Source organism: Carcharhinus amblyrhynchos, chromosome 3 (genome assembly GCF_965287045.1).
Source record: "Carcharhinus amblyrhynchos chromosome 3, sCarAmb.v2.hapA, whole genome shotgun sequence".
In the NCBI taxonomy this organism is placed as follows: Eukaryota; Metazoa; Chordata; class Chondrichthyes; order Carcharhiniformes; family Carcharhinidae; genus Carcharhinus; species Carcharhinus amblyrhynchos.
Genome location: NC_137326.1, coordinates 54,707,951 through 54,727,863, shown reverse-complemented (window position 1 = coordinate 54,727,863; position 19,913 = coordinate 54,707,951). Strand labels below are relative to the sequence as shown.

The window sequence follows — 19,913 nt, the reverse complement described above, 5'->3', positions numbered from 1 at the left end:
TTTAGGAGGCCTATTAATACTCATCCCAAGATTCAACCCAAACAGTACTTCAGTGCACATCCTTCAAGAACCAGAGAACCACTGAATACTTACAGTGCAGAAAGAGGCCATTCGGCCCACTGGGCCCTATTTCACCATTTTGATTCTAAGTGCCGGGCTGGGAGTGTTTCAGATCTGACTCTTAGACCTGTTCCGAGATGCCTCCATGCATAATCTGCCTGAAAAAGTATCAGCGATTCCGAATCGCGCTGCACGAGCATGTGGGCTGGGTTTATCACAGCAAAGGCTGGGGTTAACTCACAGCAGGAAGCCTTCCTCCCCCCCACTCCCCTGCCAACTCCCAATGCCTATTCCCATAACCCTGCAGTTCTGATCGGAGCCTCCAATTGCGCGTGCGTAGAAAAAAAAATGATAGAATGCTGCTCCCCTGCCACATCCCATCTGGGCTGGATAATGCCTCCCCCTGACCCCCTCCATAGACATTGGCCCACTCCCTCAACAACACTGACCCCCTTATCCACCCACTCTCTCCACCACCCAGACCGATCATGGACCTCTCCCCCTTCCCCCGCACTGATCACAGGCAGATTGGCAGCGGACCCCCCCGATCGTGGTCATTTTCACACCTTGGTAAAGGGGGAACCGGCATGGAGGTGGGCACAGATCGCACTACTTGTTTCATGCCTGACTCTACCAAGTATTCATGCCTGAAAATGGGTGCAACGCAATGGTAAAAATCAGGCCCAGTGAATCTGCACTGATTCTCCAAGAAATCATTCTTCCCAGCTCCTACCCTGCGCTCTATTCCCATAACCCCAGGTTTCCCATGGCTAATCCCTGTAACCTCTGCATCTTGGGACGCTAAGGGGCAACGTAGCATGGCCAGTCCACCTAACCTGCACACCTTTGGACTGTGGGAGGAAACCAGAGCACCCAGAGGAAATCCGCACAGACATGGGGAGAATGTGCAAACTCCACACACAGAGTCACCCAAGCTGGGAATCGAACTCGGGTCCCTGGCGCTGTGAGGCAACAATGCTAACCACTATGCCAGATCCCAGACTGTTACCACGGGTGGGATTTTCTGGCCCTTCCCGGCAGCGAGATCTTCCGGTCCACCAAAGGTGGACCCCTGCTGTGGGTTCCCCGGCAGCAGGGCAGGCGACCCACACAAAGCAGCATCGATCTCAGTGGGACTGGAAGATCCCACCAGTGACCAATGCCGAACACTCAGCAAGAGTGGAATGAAGATCCTACTCCATTTGGACCTTTCCAAAATGGTTCCTATAGCAGGGACACCGGTCAACCCGTGCAGTTTAGTTTGAAGCCAAATGAAAGAACATGTTATGTGACCCAACCTTTTCTCAGGGGTGGAGGGGGGGGTGTGTGCGGGGGGTGCTGGGGAGGTTGCGGTGCGGAGGGATGGTAGAAGAGGACAGCGACGTGAATTCATTTATTAATTTTGCAACACGCCATGGGCTTGCAAGATACTGAGGTGAGGAGAAATGCCTTCACCCGGAGAGTGGTAAGCCTGTGGAATTCGTGAACATAAAAAGCAGTCGAGGTCAAAACATTAATCGCCAGGATTCTATCACGCAGCCTGCCACGGAGCGGGGCCCCACAATGGAAATGTCCGCTGACCTCCGGTGGGATTTTCGCTCAAGTGAGGCCATAAAATCCCGCCCTGTCTTCACGAAAGAGATAGATATAGCTCTTGGCGTGAAGGGGATCAAAGGATATGGAGGAAAGACGGGATCAGGCTGTTAAGTTGGCTGATCAGCCATGATTATAGTGGATGGCAGAGCAGACTGAAAGGGCCAAATGGCCTCCCCCTGCTCCTATTTTCTACGACACTCTCAAAACCCACCTCATCGCAGGCAACACAGCGGGACTTTTCACTCTCACAGTAATGGCGGCCACACAGGAGCTTCCCGCTCTTCCAGAAGTAGATGAGATCCACCAGGGGCTCTCGGCACCTGGCGCACAAAAAGCACGCTGGGTGCCAGAGCCGCTCATACCCAGCTCGCTCTGCATATACCACAGGGCTCTCAGTGCTGACTGCTTGCTTGCAAAGCTCACAATGCTGAAACAAAAGGAGAGAAACCCAGATCATGAATCGTGACAGCAGAAAATAGCTCGATTAACGTTGCTATCAACACTAGAGACTTTCACAACCTGCTGTGCCATTTCCCCGTCTCTCCCCACACCTACTGAAATTATGCCCGTAGATTAATAAGGCTCAAAATCAATGTAGAAAATGGAATCACATGTAGCTTCTTACAGCTTCAGGCAATGCTGGGGTGTGCATCAGGAACTGTTCACCAGTGAACTGCATTCCAAAGACTGCGCCACAGCTGACAACTATACACCATTCAGCTTTCATCCAAAGCACTATTCTCCCTAAGACTAATCAAGGAGGACCCCAGCCCTCCAAAGCAACAGTCCAGAGGTCACAATGCCCTAGTTGTTACATATATTAGAGGAACGCAGGTTACTTTGAGAGCTGATCACATGATTTCATGGTGATGCTATTGGGGCAGCATGGTGGCACAGTGGTTAACAGCGAAGGGGATTGAATATAAAAGTAGGGAGGTCTTGCTGCAGCTGTATAGGGCATTGGTGAGGCCGCAGCTGGAGTACTGTGTGCAGTTTTGGGCGCCGCACCTGCGCAAGGATATTTTGGCCTTGGAGGGAGTGCAGAGGAGGTTTACTAGGCTGATACCGGAGTTGAGGGGGTTGAGCTATGAGGAGAGGCTGAATAAACTAGGCTTGTACTCGTTAGAGTTTAGAAGAATGAGGGGAGATCTCATTGAGACGTATAAGATGATGAATGGGATGGATAGGATAGAGGTGGAAAGACTCTTCCCGCTCAAAAAAGACAGTAGGACTAGGGGGCACAGCCTCAAGATAAAGGGGGGGCGGTTCAGAACGGAGTTGAGGAGGAACTTCTTCACTCAAAGGGTGGTGAATCTCTGGAATTCTCTGCCCGTTGAAGTGGTGGAGGCTGCCTCGCTAAATATTTTTAAGAAGCGGGTTGATGGGTTTTTGATAAGAGAGGGGATTAAGGGTTATGGGGAGAGGGCGGGAAAGTGGAACTGAGCCACGACAGATCAGCCATGATCTTATTGAATGGCGGGGCAGGCTCGAAGGGCCAGATGGCCTACTCCTGCTCCTATTTCTTATGTTCTTATGTTCTTATGTTCTTAACAGTGCTGCCTCACCCTGCCAGGGAGCCGGGTTCAATTCCTGGCTTGGGTCACTGTCTGTGCGGAGTGTACATGTTCTCCTCGTATCTGCATGGGTTTCCTCTGGGAGCTCCAGTTTTCTCCCACAGTCTGAAAGGTGTGCTGGTTAGGTGCATTGGCCATGCTAAATTCTCCCTCAGTGTACCCCAACAGATCTGGGATTGTGGCAACAAAATGATTTTCACAGTAATTTCATTGTAGTGTTAATATAAGCCTATTTGTGACACCAATAGATAAACTTTAGGCTGTTGCCTCAGGCTGCTGTTTTACTTTCAGTTTTGTATCTGTGCAGGGCACAGGACACCTTTCAATAAAACCTGCAGTGTGTTCATTTGAAACTATGGAGGCGATTCTCCCATCGCGAGCTGCAAATTATCTGGTGGGTCCTGGTCAGGAGATGCGCATGCCAACCATCTCATGGGATTCGCGCATATGTTCCCAATGCATACGTGTCTCCGGGAGCCAGGATCGAGACCACGCTGGCAACCAGTGGAAAGACAGATAAGTGACTTAAATCTTTTTAAAATGTATTTTAAGTCTATTTTAAATGTGATTATCAGGCCCGTCACGGGCGCAATAGCATCTCCCACCCCACCAGAAATATTTCATTCCAGCGGGATTTAAAGTAGCTCCCCACATTCGGGGAATGAGTGGAGACCCTGCTGGAGTGAAGGGAGGCAATTGGGGCCCTGCAGGAGTTTGGGTGATGGGACGTGGTGCCCCCTAGCACTGCCCAAAAGGAAGAGTGCCCATGTCCAGGGGGCACCTTGGCAGTGCCCATCGGAGGCCTATTGTGGGTAGGGCATAGGGGGCGATTGGTGGGGATGGGGGGGTCACGCTGCCACACGGCAGATAGGATCGCACGGAGCTGGAGAGGGGCCAGCCATCGGGGCGGGCTGCCGGGCGGGGCTGGTCTCCTGGGGCAGGTCCAACTCCCTTCGGGAGATCTATCTGGGGTGGGGTTGGGGGCGGTCTGATGGTTGTGGCGGGGCCTGGACATCAGGGTGCTCCGGGACAGTTGGGTGACGGGTGGGAAGGGTCGGGGCTGGCCCAGGAATTGTCACGGGGCTTCAATCAGGCCGAGGGGGGTGCTGGAGGAGCAGCAGCATTGCGGGGGGTCCCACAGTGGCCAGCAAAAGAGGAGACTGACAGATCAGGACCACTGCACATGCGCAGAGTTCAGCTGCCTCTGGCGTGAATTGGCCCTACCGCCACCCCCTCCCCTAACCCCAGGTTTTTAAACGATAGTCACAATTGTGACCTCTGCATTGCACAGAGTGAGGAGATTTGAGTCTGACATTGCACTGAAAAGAAGTCATGATTTGGACCAGTTTTGTCGCCAATTCAGCACTTTTGGGGGAAATCGCCCCCACCACCCCCCCACCGATGTGGGGGCAAACCATGGCCAGAATCTACCACTGTTCACCTCAGCTAGATTTTCCCATCCCGCTGCAGTGAATGGAGATTTAGCTGGCCACCAAATTCTCCGACCTCACTGCAGCAGGAATATGGCATGAACGGGCGGTATGATCACCCCCATTTCTCTTGACAAAGTTAGGACATTACACCAATGCACAGAATGATTAGTTGCGAATTAAAGACTAACTTCAGACACATTGGTCAATTCAAACCTAAAGAATAGCGAATACTTGGGCACAGCTCACAATACTAGGGGCCCTCTATTAAATATATTCCATTGTGATTTTGCCTCGTAGAGAGACTGAGTAGGCTAAGACTTTACTCATTGGAATTTAGAAGAATGAGGGGGTATCTTTTAGAAACATATAACATTATGAAAAGAATAGATGAGATAGAAGCAGGGAGGTTGTTTCCGCTGGCGGGGAAACCAAAGGGGGCATATACTCAAAATAAGGGGGAGCAGATTTAGGGCTGAGTTGAGGAGGAACTTCTTCACCCAAAGGGTTATGAATCTATAAAATTCCCTGCCCAGTGAAGCAGTTGCAGCTACCTCATTGAATGTCTTTAAGGCAGAGATAGAAAGATTTTGGTACAGTAAAGGAAATAATGGTTATGGTGAGCAGGCGGGTTAGTGGAGTCAAGACCAAAAAAAACAGCCATAATCTTACTGAATGGCAGGAAAGGCTCGAGGGGCCAGATAGCCTATTCCTGCTCCTGGTTCTGATGTGCTTGAGTCCTGCATATCCAGGTTGTGAAATCCGCTTTGTTTATATTGCAGTGAATTCCACAGCACCCACAGAAGTAGCTGGACACCTTACCAAATGTAAAGCCTCCCTGTTGGCTGTGAAAGGTCAAAATGTATCATTGATAAGATGTCTACCCTGCCCTGAGTGACCAAATTGAGCCCAATTCCAATAAATGACAGACTTGGTGTTTGGACATTTCAAGATAAAAACATTCCTGAATAAATGAGGTAAGACTTTATTCCATTGACTTACAAACTGAAGGAGTGAAACTCAGGCCAATTACAGGTCACGTTCCCCCAAAGTAAAAATGGTGCCTGGTTTGTCACAATCCTGGCAGATAAAACTACACTGATAAAACAAAGCCTGCAAACACTTTTTTCTTAAGAGCCTGTACCTCTTTAGTATATTTTGCCTTATGTTCAACTACACATAACTAGATATTTATTCAGGAACTAAAAAAAAATCCAGGATTTCCTTCTGCCACGTCGTCATCAATTGAAATTGGATACATTTCTGTGTCTAAAACTTTACTTTGTGAATTATTTTGACTTTCAGGTGCCTGTAGGCTTCCCTGCTGTTTGTTGCTGGAATGCAAATTGACCACTGATCCAAGATAGAAAGGGAGAGGAAACAGGAGGGAGAAGAAAAAGAGGGGACTAATCAGTAGTGAATTGAATGAGCAGTTTAGCTTTTTTCTTGTTATCCTCGATGCAGGAGAAATATTGGCCAGAACACAGGGAAAGTTCCGGCTCTTAATCGTGCCAAAAGGCTGTCAACACTCACTGCACCTCAGACAGGTTCACTGATCCATTGAAACGAAGGAAAAGACCAAAGATGGCAGCAACCAGCCTTCTAATTGGTTACATTTTCACTTTGTGCTATTATGTTGATGGACAACTGCTCCAACACAGAAGTAAAAATCTTTGGATTGAGGGATTGTGACTAGGGGAAGAGGGCAGGAGCTGAGAAGAAACAAAATCACACAATCTCTTCAATAGCTTGACTCCACTCCAAATATTATGTAAATAACTTGCAATGAATACACCGTGGCCATGAGAAAGCTGTCCCTATCTAGATTAAAGTTGTTAAAGTTGATTTCTTAGTGTCACAAGTAGGCTTACATTAACACTGCAATGAAGTTACTGTGAAGATCCCCTAGTCTCCATACTCTGGTGCCGTTTGGGTACACTGAGGGAGAATTTAACATGGCCATTGCACTTAACTGGCATATCTTTTGGGGGAAACCGGAGCACCCAGAGGAAACCCACGCAGACACGGGTGCATGTGCAGACTCTGTACAGTCAGTCAAATCAGGAATCGAATCCCTGGCGCTGTGAGGCAGACATGTGAACCACTGTGCCACCGTAAATATGTAAATATTACTTCCGAGGTGTTTTTCCTCACCTTTATTCCATATCATTTATCTACATCTCCCTTAATACTATCCAATGCTATCAGTAGATGGATGTGTTCAATGCCTCCTCAGTGTCTAATATATGCTCAGAGCTGTGTTAATGCTTTCAAGTAGCAATAAAGCTGTCAGGGAATGGCAACAATCTTTGACTCAAGTCTTGTAAATGCATTTTCCCCACAGCCTCCCCCACCCCCTCCCTCGTCTGCAAAATGCTTTTGGCATTATTAAGCTCATTAATCAATCGAGGCAGCTCATTTCAATTTCCCATCTGCCCTCGCTTGCACAGGTTGTAAGCTTTTATATTAAAAAAAACATTCTTGTCAGAAATTGGCACCTACTGAACGAGATCAGGGAGACAGAAACATCAAACGCTCCTTAAGATGAGCCAATGATATTTACCTCTTCCTAAAAGTACTGGCACAACATTCAAAACCAGAAGGTTTCAGCGAGAAGTCCTTCAGATGAAAATCATAGTGTCAGCATTTCATTCACCAGCAGCTACATAATACTGCAGCTGCTTGACAGGGCATGGTGACCAAAAGGAGCCAATCTTACCTGCCTTAACAGTGCCTGCGGCCTAACGTTTTGTGGACCTTTGGGAATGGCCTCAGAGGCAGCAGTAAATACCGGTCATAATCATATCAGCCTTCTTGGGTACTTCATAGAAACCAGCAGCACACTATGTGGTGCCAATACAGGATTCTCATCACACTACTCATGTAGTTACAGTGACAGTGTGCATAGGACTTTAAGCAAATTTCCAACCATGGTACTTCCAACATCATCGGCCATCTTAATGCTCTCCAGTAGCAATCGTGCCAAACAACATCAGAGCAAGGACATGTGCTTGGGTGTCCTTGTATCACCCTCACACAAATCTCAACAGATATAAAGCAGAAGGAAGTAGTAAAATAACATGATTAGATATGGAACCACAGAGGATTTGGGCACAGGAGAGGATCATTCAGCCCATGCCAGCTCTTTAAACAAAACCCATTCTACTCCCTCTCTATTGCCCACACCCTCCCTTGATTCCCCATGACAACCAAAGTCAGGCACTGTAATTAAGGTGCACAGGACAAGTTTATGGTTTGCAGTCCATTAAAATGCTGACCAACAAGATCTTGAAAAACATTGTTGAGCGTGGGCCTTGCTTTTACTGGAATAACATTTGCATTGGCTTTTGAAGTCACACCACAGCAACCATCAAAGGATGTTGGTGTATATATCATGTACACTTTATATGTGTGGGTATGACACCAGTCTTATCCTTTCACCTTTCAGGGAAACCTAAAAATTCAGAAGGAAGACTCAAGCCTCAGAAATTTATTGTAAAATAATTTGTATTCCAATGTAGGATATTAGGAGGGCATCTGGAGAGTATGTGATGGCAGTGAAGTGAACCCAGGGAAGTACCCAGCAACTAAACTAGATGATAGATTTAGTCCTTGCAGTATTGGGCTGCATCTGGAGAGAACTCCTCAAGATGAGTGACACAAAGTAGAAGTAGGTCTGCCATATTAGTAAAAGCAATTTGAGATGATGAATTAAAAGTGTCACACAACAATCATATTGGCTTATACATAATTTTGATGGAGAAAGGAAAATGCAAAGGTAAGTGGTATGGTTTTGACGACCAGGAGGAGAGGACTGCACTAAGATTCTGAATTTCAACATGGTAGGAATGAAGGGAGAGTGCGTAAAGTAAGATTCTAGAAGTCACAGAGGGAGAAAGTGCCACTGATGATTGACAGTCAAGACATAGTTGGACAATTAGAATTACACCTTCTTCAGGATTTTCCATGCAACCTGTTGCGACAGAGGTGGATCTTCTAGTCCAGCCATTGTTACTGGAGTTTCCTGCATAATGCACCCCTTGCCATCGGGAAATCTGTAGCAGGGTGTGCCAATGGCAGGACAGAAAGATCCCACCGGCACGAACAACCAGAAAATTCCAGCCTTTGTGCTTATAAAGCATCTCTAACACACTGAAACATGTCGAGGGTCACAGAACAGCTATTAAGCAAAATTTGACACCAAGCCACGTGGAGAGATATTGGGACAGACGACTGAACACTTGGTCAAAAAGAAACTCTTAACACTGGACTGATAAGAACAGAAAGAGCTAAGTGCAGTCACTCACAGGTGCAGAGGCTTTTCGAGGACGATAGTGAGGTAAAGGCTGCAATAGGTCAGAATGGATGAGTAAGGACATCTTACCATTGTTCCAGTCATACAGAAAGTCCTTTGTGACTTTGATAATAGCTATTGCAGTACTCTAGTAGGAGTGGTGAACTGGTGGAAGAATTCAAATACTGAGTTCTGGGAAAGTTGGACTTGGATTTGGGAGGTGATGTTCAAGAACTTTGAACATGAAACAGGGGCAGTAATTTACAAGGATGGAGGGGTCTAGCATTGGTTTTTGAGAAGGGTGATGATAGCAAGTTTGAAGGAGAAAGAGACAGAACATGAGGAGTGATAAACTTTTAGCCGTATCAACTAACATGGGAGTCGAAGGGAAATTGAATGGTCAACCATTGTGCGAGAATATGGCCAATATAGCAGGAGTTGGGATTTCATTTACAAGATGAGCTTGGTAAGGGCATGAAGGGAGACAGGAAAGAGCCCAGAAAATGATTTGAGTTCAGGACTAGATTAATGGGAGAGCCCTGGCAGAATCTCAGCCTAGTCAACTTGGGGAAAGGAGGGAAGTAGCAGAGAAAATGAATGTATGGTCTCAATCTTAATCCACATTCGTTGCTGGAACCCTGAAAATATCGACATTTTGGAATGCTTTCCACATAATGTCACTTGATACAGTGCCCAGAAAATACTTACAGCATTAACATCCCTGTTGAAGCAGTTAACATAAGATGAATTACTGTAAAGCTCAGTAAATTGTTCCAAAGGCCAATCATTTTGTACAGAGCAGGATCCCATAAACTGCAACATGATAAATGACCAGTTAATCTACTTTTGATGGTGATATCCAAGAGAGGAATGCTGCCTAACTCACCGAGGGAGCACTATACTTTGTCAAATAGCAGCATGGAACCTCTAACATCCAGTTGAACCTTGGAGCATTGGTTTGATAGCTCAACAGAGAATGGTGCCTCTGGCAATGCAGTGCTCCCTCAATTACAGTACTCAATACTTCAGATTATATCTTCTCAAGTGTCAGAGTGAGGCTTGAGTCCGCTGAAATAACAGATTTGAGTTTAGAGAGTGCGCATGTACCCCTTCGTGTGGAAATGTCACATCATTATGGCAAAGGCAACAAATAGCACAACATAAAATCCCAAAACTTTTCTAAAAATAGGGGGGCGTGGTGGCACAATGGTTAGCACAGCTGCCACACAGCACCAGGCTCCCAGATTTGATCCCAGCCTTGGGTGACTTTCTCCTCCCCTTGTCTGTGTGGGTTTCCTTCAGGTACTCCAGTTTCCTCCCACAGCCTAAAGGTGCAGGTTAGGTGGACTGGCCGTGGAAAATTGCCCCTTCATGTCCCAAGGTGTGTACTTCAGGTGGATTAGCCATGGTAAAACGTGAGGGGTTATGAGGATGGGGATAGGGGAGTGGAGGTGGTCACGGGTGGATGGGCTGAGATGGGATGCTCTTCCGGAAAGTCGGTACAGACTCAATGGGCCAAATGGCCTCGTTCTGCACTGTTAAGGACTCTACAGTTCTAAAAAGGAAACAATTGCAGATTGGCCAATGTAATCAGCCTTTTATGTTTGATGGGATCTGCTAGCCAGTGACCAAGGATTGTACATTGAAGCAATTTACACTCTGTTTATTCCCTTGACAAATACCCTGATTTCTGTTTATATGAATCAGGCCTCCAAAACAATGAGTTCCTGCCTTTTATCACTTTCCACTGCTGCTGTGACAAGTGTCACAAAAAGCCATCACCTCCTGCTAGTCACTGTGCAGCCACTGTAAATGTGTGGGGATCTGGGATACATCATCCAGCTCGTAATTTGAACCCAGTTCACGTAAGCAGTTTTAATCAAGATTGCAGCATCTGGGAACTCTGCTTATTATGGTCCTCATTTTCACACATGGTCGCAATTTTCAACACAAGGAGACCACTAATCAGATTAGAATCGAAGAGGAAACTGCCCGCGGAGCAGGAAAGCCTCCAAACATTAAAGGAAGGTCGAGGAGTCAGTTGCAAATAATACGTCTGAGTTCCAAATTGAGGTTTCAATATGTTAGCTTGCAACTCCTGCAGCTAGTCTGTCTTTTACTGAGATGCCCTGGTGAGTGACTTTCCCCCATCCAGCAAGATAAGATGATGCGTGGATTACCTGTCTATTGCTGACCCCAGCAGAATGGCAAAACTTAGAAAGATGCGCACGATTATTTCACCGACATGTGAATGCAAAGACAGAAAATGGCATTAAGTTAACTGAAAATTTGATGTTCTAAACACTTCTTGGTGACCTTCACACTTGATTTCATGAGGGGATGTTAGCAATGCAAGAATATGTCATTCTTTCCTTGGAGATTTATATAGTTGCAGCTTGGTCTTTGAAATTACTGCATGTTTTAAAAGTCAGTTCACTGTCGCTCCCGCTAATTAATCTTATCGTTAGTTAACTCAGTTCAGACATTGGTAATCCTACTTTTGTAATTAGTGGTACAGATGAGGGCAAGGGTCAGAGTTCACATTCTGTGGTTTTATCACAAAACGCTTGAGATTAGTCAGCCCCTGTTCTGCAGCTGGACATTCTCAGATTTGAACGTATTCATTATTATGAGTGCTTTCAAGTGGTTGTTTCAAATTACTACTTTATTCCCTCTACATACAAAGTTCAACTTCCCAGTGCATAGCGCACATTTGGCACAGTTAACCTGTCGGGGTAGCCACGCTTACTGTCCCAGGAGGGAAATACCGCATTGTAAGCAAATTTACTTACAAGCCTGTAACAGTTACCAGTAACACAGGCGCTGCATGTTTATTGGTGCTTTTGGTCATTCCCATATCCCCAAATTTTGGCACTGATGTTGAGTGGAATTGTGACTAAGGAACACAAAACTCTTCAGCGATGACCTGAGTGAAAGCTTCTCTCATAGTATCAGGTTACTGCAAAGAAAGTTTGGTGCAAGATCATTGACCCCAGGCAGCTGCTTACCAGACAATACACTGGAAGGCATGGGTGACGCATGCGGCAACCTTTCCCTTTACTACATAGTTATGTGTCAAACATCCTTTTTGTTCCCCATCATCTAGGAAAGGCTCTGTAGCCGTAGGTGGTTACGTTTCACCAGCAGCACGCCCTCTCTCTGAAATAAGAAACTCATTGTTCCTTGATGCAGACACTCCCTTTGCAGAGCGGTGAGTACGCTGTCCCTCTGAGCCAGACCCCTGTACAATATGCAACCAAGACATGACTGCACACCTCCAGGCTGCTCAGCTGAGGTCCCTAATGGAGGAGGCATAGACAACAGGTTGAGGGAAAAGTTTTGATGGGGAGAGCATTCTGGAACTGAGGAGGGTGAATGGAGTTGAGGTACAGATTAATCAAGTTGGAATTAACTGCTGGAACAAGGCTGAGTTTTTAAGTTTATTTATTAGTGTCACAAGCAGGCTTACATTAACACTGCAACGAAGCTAGTGTGAAAATCCCCTAGTCACCACACTCCGTGCCTGTTCGGGGTCCACTGAGGGAGAATTTAGCATGGCCAATGCACGTAACCAACATGTCTTGTGGACTGTGAAAGCAAACTGGAACACCTGGAGGAAACTCATGCAGATACAGGGAGAAGGTGCAGATTCTGCACAGTAACCCAAGCTGGGAATCGAGCCTAGGTCCCTGACGCTGTGAGGAAGCAGTGCTGACCATTGTGCCATCGTACCTTGCCTGTTTCTGTTTCTTTGTTCAAGAGGGGCGGGGGTCCAAAGGGATAGTCGAACTGAATGCTACAAAAAGTCAAAGCACTTAATTTTAAAATAAATGACAGATGGATTCTCTGGCCTCACTGCAGCGCATTTCTCACAGCAGGAGGTGGCGGGATCTTCTGGTCCCACTGCTGACAATGGCATTTCCTTGTTAAAAAGCATGACACTGGCACACTTCATAAATTTATGGTATGAGGACATTGAGAAAGAGACTTTCCTTGTAAGTCTTCTGGAAAGGACTAGTTTCTGTTCACAATTTGCACAGAAAATATCCAATTAAAAAGGTCCTTCAAAAAAGTGAAAATAAAACTTAACAAAGGTGCTTCAGAAGAGACCAGAGATGGTCCAAAGATCAAAACTTTCCTTTGGCGTTGAGCCAGGTTGCCGCGTAAGAACTTCATGCTCATCTCATTGGCATCAAAAGTGAAAGGAGGCAGATTGTTAAATACCAAAGATAGAGGAGATGAAAGCTGGCTTGTAAAGATCTACAAAGTCATTTAGAGCATGGCCCATTTTCCTTCCCCATATCTCCTGAAGAACACATCCACTTTATAGTGTACAAAATATGGCTACTCCATCCCATTTCTGTTTGTCCATCTGTCTCATGTTAGCCTCCTCCAGTGTGCATTGGTATGGTTCTTTCTGTGGTGAAGTAACCATCTACTGCCTCAGATAAATGCATGATGACTGTCCATTTAAGAAAAATGCTGAAGTGCTGGTGCCCATGGACCACTATCCCAGTATCTTCAAGAGACCACTGTGATGATACTGTGCCTTTAAGAAATGTATTTGAGTCATGTTTCTTGTGCAGGATTTCTTTCAAAGTCAGTTCTATTTACCCGGTGCCATTCTTCTATTACTGGCAGCCCACATATTGATACTGCAGAAGCATAATTGATTCTAATTCCTGGAGTGTTTGTTTTAATCTGGGTTAATGCAGTTTGTTATTTTAATGTTCCCCCCTGGGGATTTTCAGAGTGGAGTTTGATTAGGTTGATTGACAAGAAATGCATGTGACTGGGTGGGACTCGGTTCACAAAAGGAACAAACATAGTTGCTGCTTGGGATCTTTAGGGAGAAGTAGCTCTGTCTCTCTTGTTCACTCCTGGCAGATTGGAATCTGGGACCTGCCACAAAATAGGTCTCTTCCTCCTAAGTCTGCTGTCTGAAGATAGATTTTTCTCTGGAGGTTGCTATATAGAAGATAGAAGACAGTTACCTTTCTGTATTTCTGTCCAGAGATGTTAAAAGGATGAAAATCTAACACCCACATGAACCTATATGTTTTGTGATAACTGATTCTGAAGAGAGATCTATGTCTATGGGGCTATTGCTTAAATTGGAACTATGGAGATAGCTTGCAATTAAGAATTATACCTTGTCAGGCTTAAGTATTTCAATTGTGAAAGTTATGTTAATTCTTTTTGTTATATTTTAACTGTGTGATTAAATAAAATTTGTTTTAATAAAAGCTTCTGAGTGGGTCATTTGAGTCACACCTGCAGCATAACACCTTGTGTTCACACTAATGCCAAAATCAAAAAAACTCTGGGTCTAAGTTAACTTGAAATATACTTTGGAGTTTCTGAATTGGTCCCTAACACCAAGGTGGATTAATAATGGAACAATTTACAAAAAGCTGTCAGTTCCTATACTGTATACTAAGCCTTTATCCACCTTGCAAAGTTGCACCTCAGTATTGTTAAATCCAAGTAATATTTCAGTCAAATGACCATTACTGTTCTCCTTCAAAATTCCATTGCCAGATATGGTGCTTATTAAAAGAAATTCAGACATTATAGTATAGTTTGTAACTAATAAAAGAGTATAACGTACTTTCACCAAATCAAAAAAGTGGACAAGAATACTGAAAAGAATGGAACAAAGTCAAGTTGCTGTAGTAACCCCTCCTCAAGACTGCAACTGCAAAATCTATTGTTCTGGAATTTAGTACTTGTCCAAGGAGAAAATCAATAATTTACCCGTAATCATAGAATCATAGGATCATACAGTACAGGAGAAGGCCATTCAGCCCATCAAATATGTACCAAACACAATTCCACACAGGCCCTATTCTCATAATCCCACACATTTAGCCTGCTAATCCCCCTGACACTAGGGTCAATTCAGCCTGGCCAATCAACCTAACATGCCCAACTTTGGCCTGTGGAAGGAAACTGGAGCATCTGGAGTAAACTCATGCAGACACAGGGAGAACATGCAAACTCCACACAGATACTGTCCTGAGGAATTGAACCTGGGTCCCTGGCACTGTGAAGCAGCAGTGCTAATCACTGTGCCACTATGCCATATTAATACTCGTGATTATAAGTGCATTATGACATGCTTAAGTGAAACTTAGTTCTTCTTCCAATGATTGAATGTAGGTCAGCTCAATCAGACTGTTTGTCACTCACTAGGCCCAAACCATGATAGAGATGAAAGAGGCACAAGCTCATAAAAGATGACCAGCCCAGTTATCCTTTGATGCTCACAACAAATTCTCAACATCATAGCTACAACAGGTAGTAATGGGGAGGACGAAAGAGAGAAAAAAAAGAGGAGAGAGAGAGAGAGAGACATTGTGAGATAGACAGAGAATGAGAGAAAGATAGATTGGCCAAAAAACACATTTGAAGGCTCCCAGAGTGCACAAATCCTAAGAATCATGTAGTTGTGCTGAAGTGTGCAAACATTTCAAAACAGCAACAAGAATACATTTCCCTTGTGTGTACCTTGGAATAATTGGTTTCACATGGGTCAAAAGAAGCTAACTTTTCTTGAAAAAATTTAAAACACACATGAAAGTCAAATGGATCTACAAGTACTTGTTTCTTTCAAAAATTTTGCTTACTGACCTTACTTTTCAAGCCAATTTACTATGCTAATTACTCACATATTCGTTTTTTGGCTGGGCCTCTGCCAGTGTTCCATTGGTTGATGCAGGGTCATCTTGAGGTTTCCCCTTTGCCACCTTGCCATTGGTAAATTGTCCGATGGCTTTGGCTTTCTGGTTAGCTTCCTCTTTGGCACTACCCACCTGGCCAGGCAGCGCCACCTCACCAACTCCCAGCGAGTCACTCTTGTACTTCCTGACAAACTCCTCCATGCTCTTCACTTCGCTCTCTGACAAAGCGTGGCACTGAAAAGGATCCTGGTCATATACTGGCAGCTGCCTCATGAGCTGCCGGCGGCGATAATAGGCTCCTTCTGTGCCAGCAATTGGCTGCATTTCCTTCGGAATGAATTCCATATAATGAATAGCCTGGTGGGGAGAGGGAAGAAAAAAAAGTTTTATGATGTACAATAACAAACATACGTATTTAATTCCTGTGAAGCTAAATCCAGAACATAATTACAACATGTGTGGGAATAAAACAGTCACTTCCTTCACTTCCAATGCATAAACAGAGCTCTTTACATCTTCCAAACATTTTCTTTAACGTTGAAAAGTTTTCCTATAAATGGTAATACATTGTTGCATTGCCAATCACGGTGTCCACATATTATTCATTCTGAAGCATCAATGGAATTCTACAAATACTATGTTGTTCAAAACGTTTTTCTGCTGTTTACACAGTAAACTCCCATTAAATGAAAAATCAGTTTCTATTGAAGTGTTATTCATCTATCAACCCAGTTTTACTCTTCAAAAAGTCACACTGATTACACTTGTACAACTGTGTCATTGAAGACAGTTCTAGAATACTTTATGTGTGATTAATCGCTCAAATAATTTAAAAAAAACTTTGAAGGATCATTCTTATGATCGTCATTTTAACCAGACATTTTTTTGACGACATGAGCTACATCATACTTATTACACATGGGCTGCATAAGACTTCAAGAAGTTGCGGTAGAGTAACTGGACAGGAATTTACTGGTATAACATCAGGAAATATCTTTCTTGACTGTTGTCCAGGCATGTCGAGTGAATAAATAAATAACTGAAACAGAATTCCCAATCCCGCATTGACACTTGAGCTTCCTTGGGAAAGAAAGAGGAGATAAAAGCAGCAGCTCCTAATTTGCATTTGGCTTTCCTCAGGCAACAGCATACTCTTCCCAAATTGTTGGGGTGCATTGCTCATGTCCTAGTGCTGGATTGCGTTGGTATTGTAACACACTCAGTGATGGGTTGCAGACTGAATATTGTATTCACAGTGATTCTCGCTGCAGACTCCCACAGGGAGCAGGTTGTTCTGTGGACCAGGGACAGAAAGTACTCTTCGCACTACTTGCCAGTGTACTCTTCAGCAGGTTATTGCTGCCCATGTGCAGATCAACAGCAGCCACATAAAGTGTTTGGACACCATCCTCAACACATCTACGTGGATAATAAGTGGTAAACTCAACGTCAGTACAATGGCCCTCAGTCCTAATATGCCACCTCACGAGATGCATTGAGAGGCAAAAACGCTGCGAGAGTTTGGCAGCATTGAAGCTGACCTGGAACTGTCAATCCATGATGACTTTCAGAACCTACAGTACCCATGACTCAAATCAAGCAAACTTTTCAGGAGCTCAGTGAATGTTTTCAGGAGGTGGTTTGACAAAAAGGGCAAATGGCGCAACCTCTTGGCTGACATCAATATCAGCTACAAGAATCTGATGTGTGATCTGACAGAACAACACCCAATTATCAACATCCTTGTAAACAGTGGTCTATACTCTAGAGGATCAGCATTCTCCACACCAGGACAAAACATCTCTTTCATAAATGGCCCAGCATGCAACTGTGATCCCCTTGGTCAGACTGTTCACCATTAAAGTCAGCAACAAGGATTTGGTGCAGGATTGAAGGATGTTCACAAAACAATGTGAGGCGGTGTGATTTGTCTGTCCAACTTAGACTCAGACTTGTAAAGCTGCACGGCATCAAACTGAAGATGATGACCAAACCAAAAAAAAACACAAAACCCGCTCTTTTCTCCAACACTCCCTAATGACTGGCTAAAGAAAAGCAAATGATAACACTTTGGAAAGTGCGAAGATTGTGTCAGGGAAAGGCATAAAGGGGGGAAGCTACCTGAGCCAACCAAAAGGCAGCACAGTGGTTAGCATTGCTACCTCACAGGTCCAGGGACCTTGGTTTGATTCAGCCATGGGTAGCTGTGTGGAGTCTGCATCTTCTGCATGGGTTTCCTTGAGGTGCTCCTATTTGCTCCCAGTCTAGAAATGTGTGGGTTAGGCCATACTAAATTGTCCCTTTGTGTCCAAAGAAATGCAGGCGGTTAGAATATAACCAATGATAACATTGGATCTGTTGTAATGTGACCAATGGTGACAAGCTGTAAGGGTCAGCTGACCCAGTAAACTGTAACCAATGGCAAAATGGTGTGATGATCATCTGACCAGCTGATTCCATATAAATAAGAACCTTTTGGGAGAGCTTGCAATGGCCTAGGGTGAGACCTCAAGTGTTGGAGTAATGATGTTTCTTTATTAAACCTTTTTCTTTGACTTATCTGTTGGAGTAAATTTTGTTTCATTTTATTGCCTACATCTGAAGAGTACCTTCTGCTGGATGAACATAGAGTAAGTGGATTAGCAAAGATAAATGCACGCGTTGATGGAGTTGAGGGGCCTTGGGCAGGATGCTCTTTCAGAGAGTCGGTGCAGACCCGATGGGCTGAATGGCTGCCTTCTGCACTGTAGGGATTGTATGGTTCCCATGAGTGGCTCTGACCCATACCAGTAAGGAAGCTTGTGACCAAAGTATCTGATTACCAACCTGTTCGAACCAGACCTTCTCCAGAAAGATCCATTAGATATCCAATAGCAACTGGAAACCATTTCCTCCTCCCTGTGTCAGGTGGAATGGCAACGAACTTCTGAAAACAACTTCACATGAAATGAAACTAAAATCTCTAGGCCTGAAACCATCTAGTCTTAGCTGAATACATCTAGAAAGTATTCCCCAAATAAGGACACTTCTCTGCATCATGCTGGTAAAGATCAAGAGCACTAGAAACTTTGTAAACAAGGGTGTCATTTACTGCCAACCAATTTAGTCCAAACTTTTGCTGAAACAGAGGTCAAAAGATTAGATCCTGATTCTGCTAAATAAAGATGAGATCATAATCAGGAATCTCCCAAAGCATGTTCAATTTGGACCTGACAGTTTCTGATTGCTTTCATTGAAGCAACAATGTCAATTATCTGCATTGACTTGCTCTCACTTTTACACTCATCAATGCTCCTTTGACTTTTAACACTAATTCCCTGAAACCTCTGTCAAAATTCTCTCTGAGGGCTCACTAACTTTGTGCTAGTCCCCACCGCACGCAAAAAAAGTGCAGTTCCATACAAATATTGTGCATGTGTTGAGCAGGTTGTAAATAGACACGCAGAATTTTGGGTGAAAAGATCCCAAATCGCATTTTTGGCGCTCTTATTCAGCAATTTCAAAACAAAAATCTTCTCACTGAGACCTAAAATACAGTCGGGGGTGATTCTCCCAGCCCACTTAACTGCTCGAATAGCGTGGTAGGTCAGGAAATGTCAGCGGGTGGCCTGTCGTGGAATTTACCACCAATGTCCGGATGATTGCAAATCTCCCAGGCCCTTTCTCTCAACGTAAACAGCCTTGCATGGGAAATCAGCCGGAGGCTGATTACAACACTGAAATCTCATCTGCAATCTGATTAGTAAGCGCAGGACAGCAGTCTCCGGGAAAGGTTCCCACCGGCGGGGATTAAAGTTGGCGTGATCATCCCGCTGATGGGGACAGAAGCCATTGAGGCTCCCTCAGGAATTCAGGAGTGGGGGTGCACCTTGGGCCCAGCAATCGGGCGTGTGGGAGGTCAGGTAGGCCAGTGACTGCCGGGGAGTGGGGAAGCATTGGAAAACCAGAGATGGCGGGGGGGGGAGCTTGTGATGCTGGTACACGGGGATAGGGGGTCTGGGAAAAGATCAGAAGGCCAGTGATGAGGAAGCTATCACGAGGGGATGGGCAGTGCGCATGTGCCGATGATAGATCCTCTCCAGCTGGATGAAACCCCTCCCCACATCACTTACTAGCATGAATCCCCTGAGGCACTCTATGATGGAGATTCATAAAACTAAGTATGCCTAAAAAATAGGCGGGAAAATCTCACGTTTTCCTGCATGTTGGGCACTTGGTTTTTTGGGGGGGAATTGTCTCCAATGTCTTTATCTTTATGGGGTAAAATTGACTCATT

The 19,913-nt window shown here is 44.9% G+C and overlaps 1 protein-coding gene across 1 annotated transcript in view; it reads right to left on the bottom strand.

Moving 5' to 3' along the window:
* lmcd1 (LIM and cysteine-rich domains 1) overlaps window positions 1–19,913 on the bottom strand; it is a 63,253-nt gene that overhangs the window by 2,536 nt on the left and 40,804 nt on the right. Inside the window, exons 4-5 of the mRNA XM_080184068.1 lie at window positions 15,626–15,994; window positions 1,868–2,083 (exon numbers count right to left, since the gene is read on the bottom strand). Coding sequence (XP_080040194.1) covers window positions 1,868–2,083; window positions 15,626–15,994 — 585 coding nt within the window. The remainder of the gene's footprint in view (window positions 1–1,867; window positions 2,084–15,625; window positions 15,995–19,913) is intronic.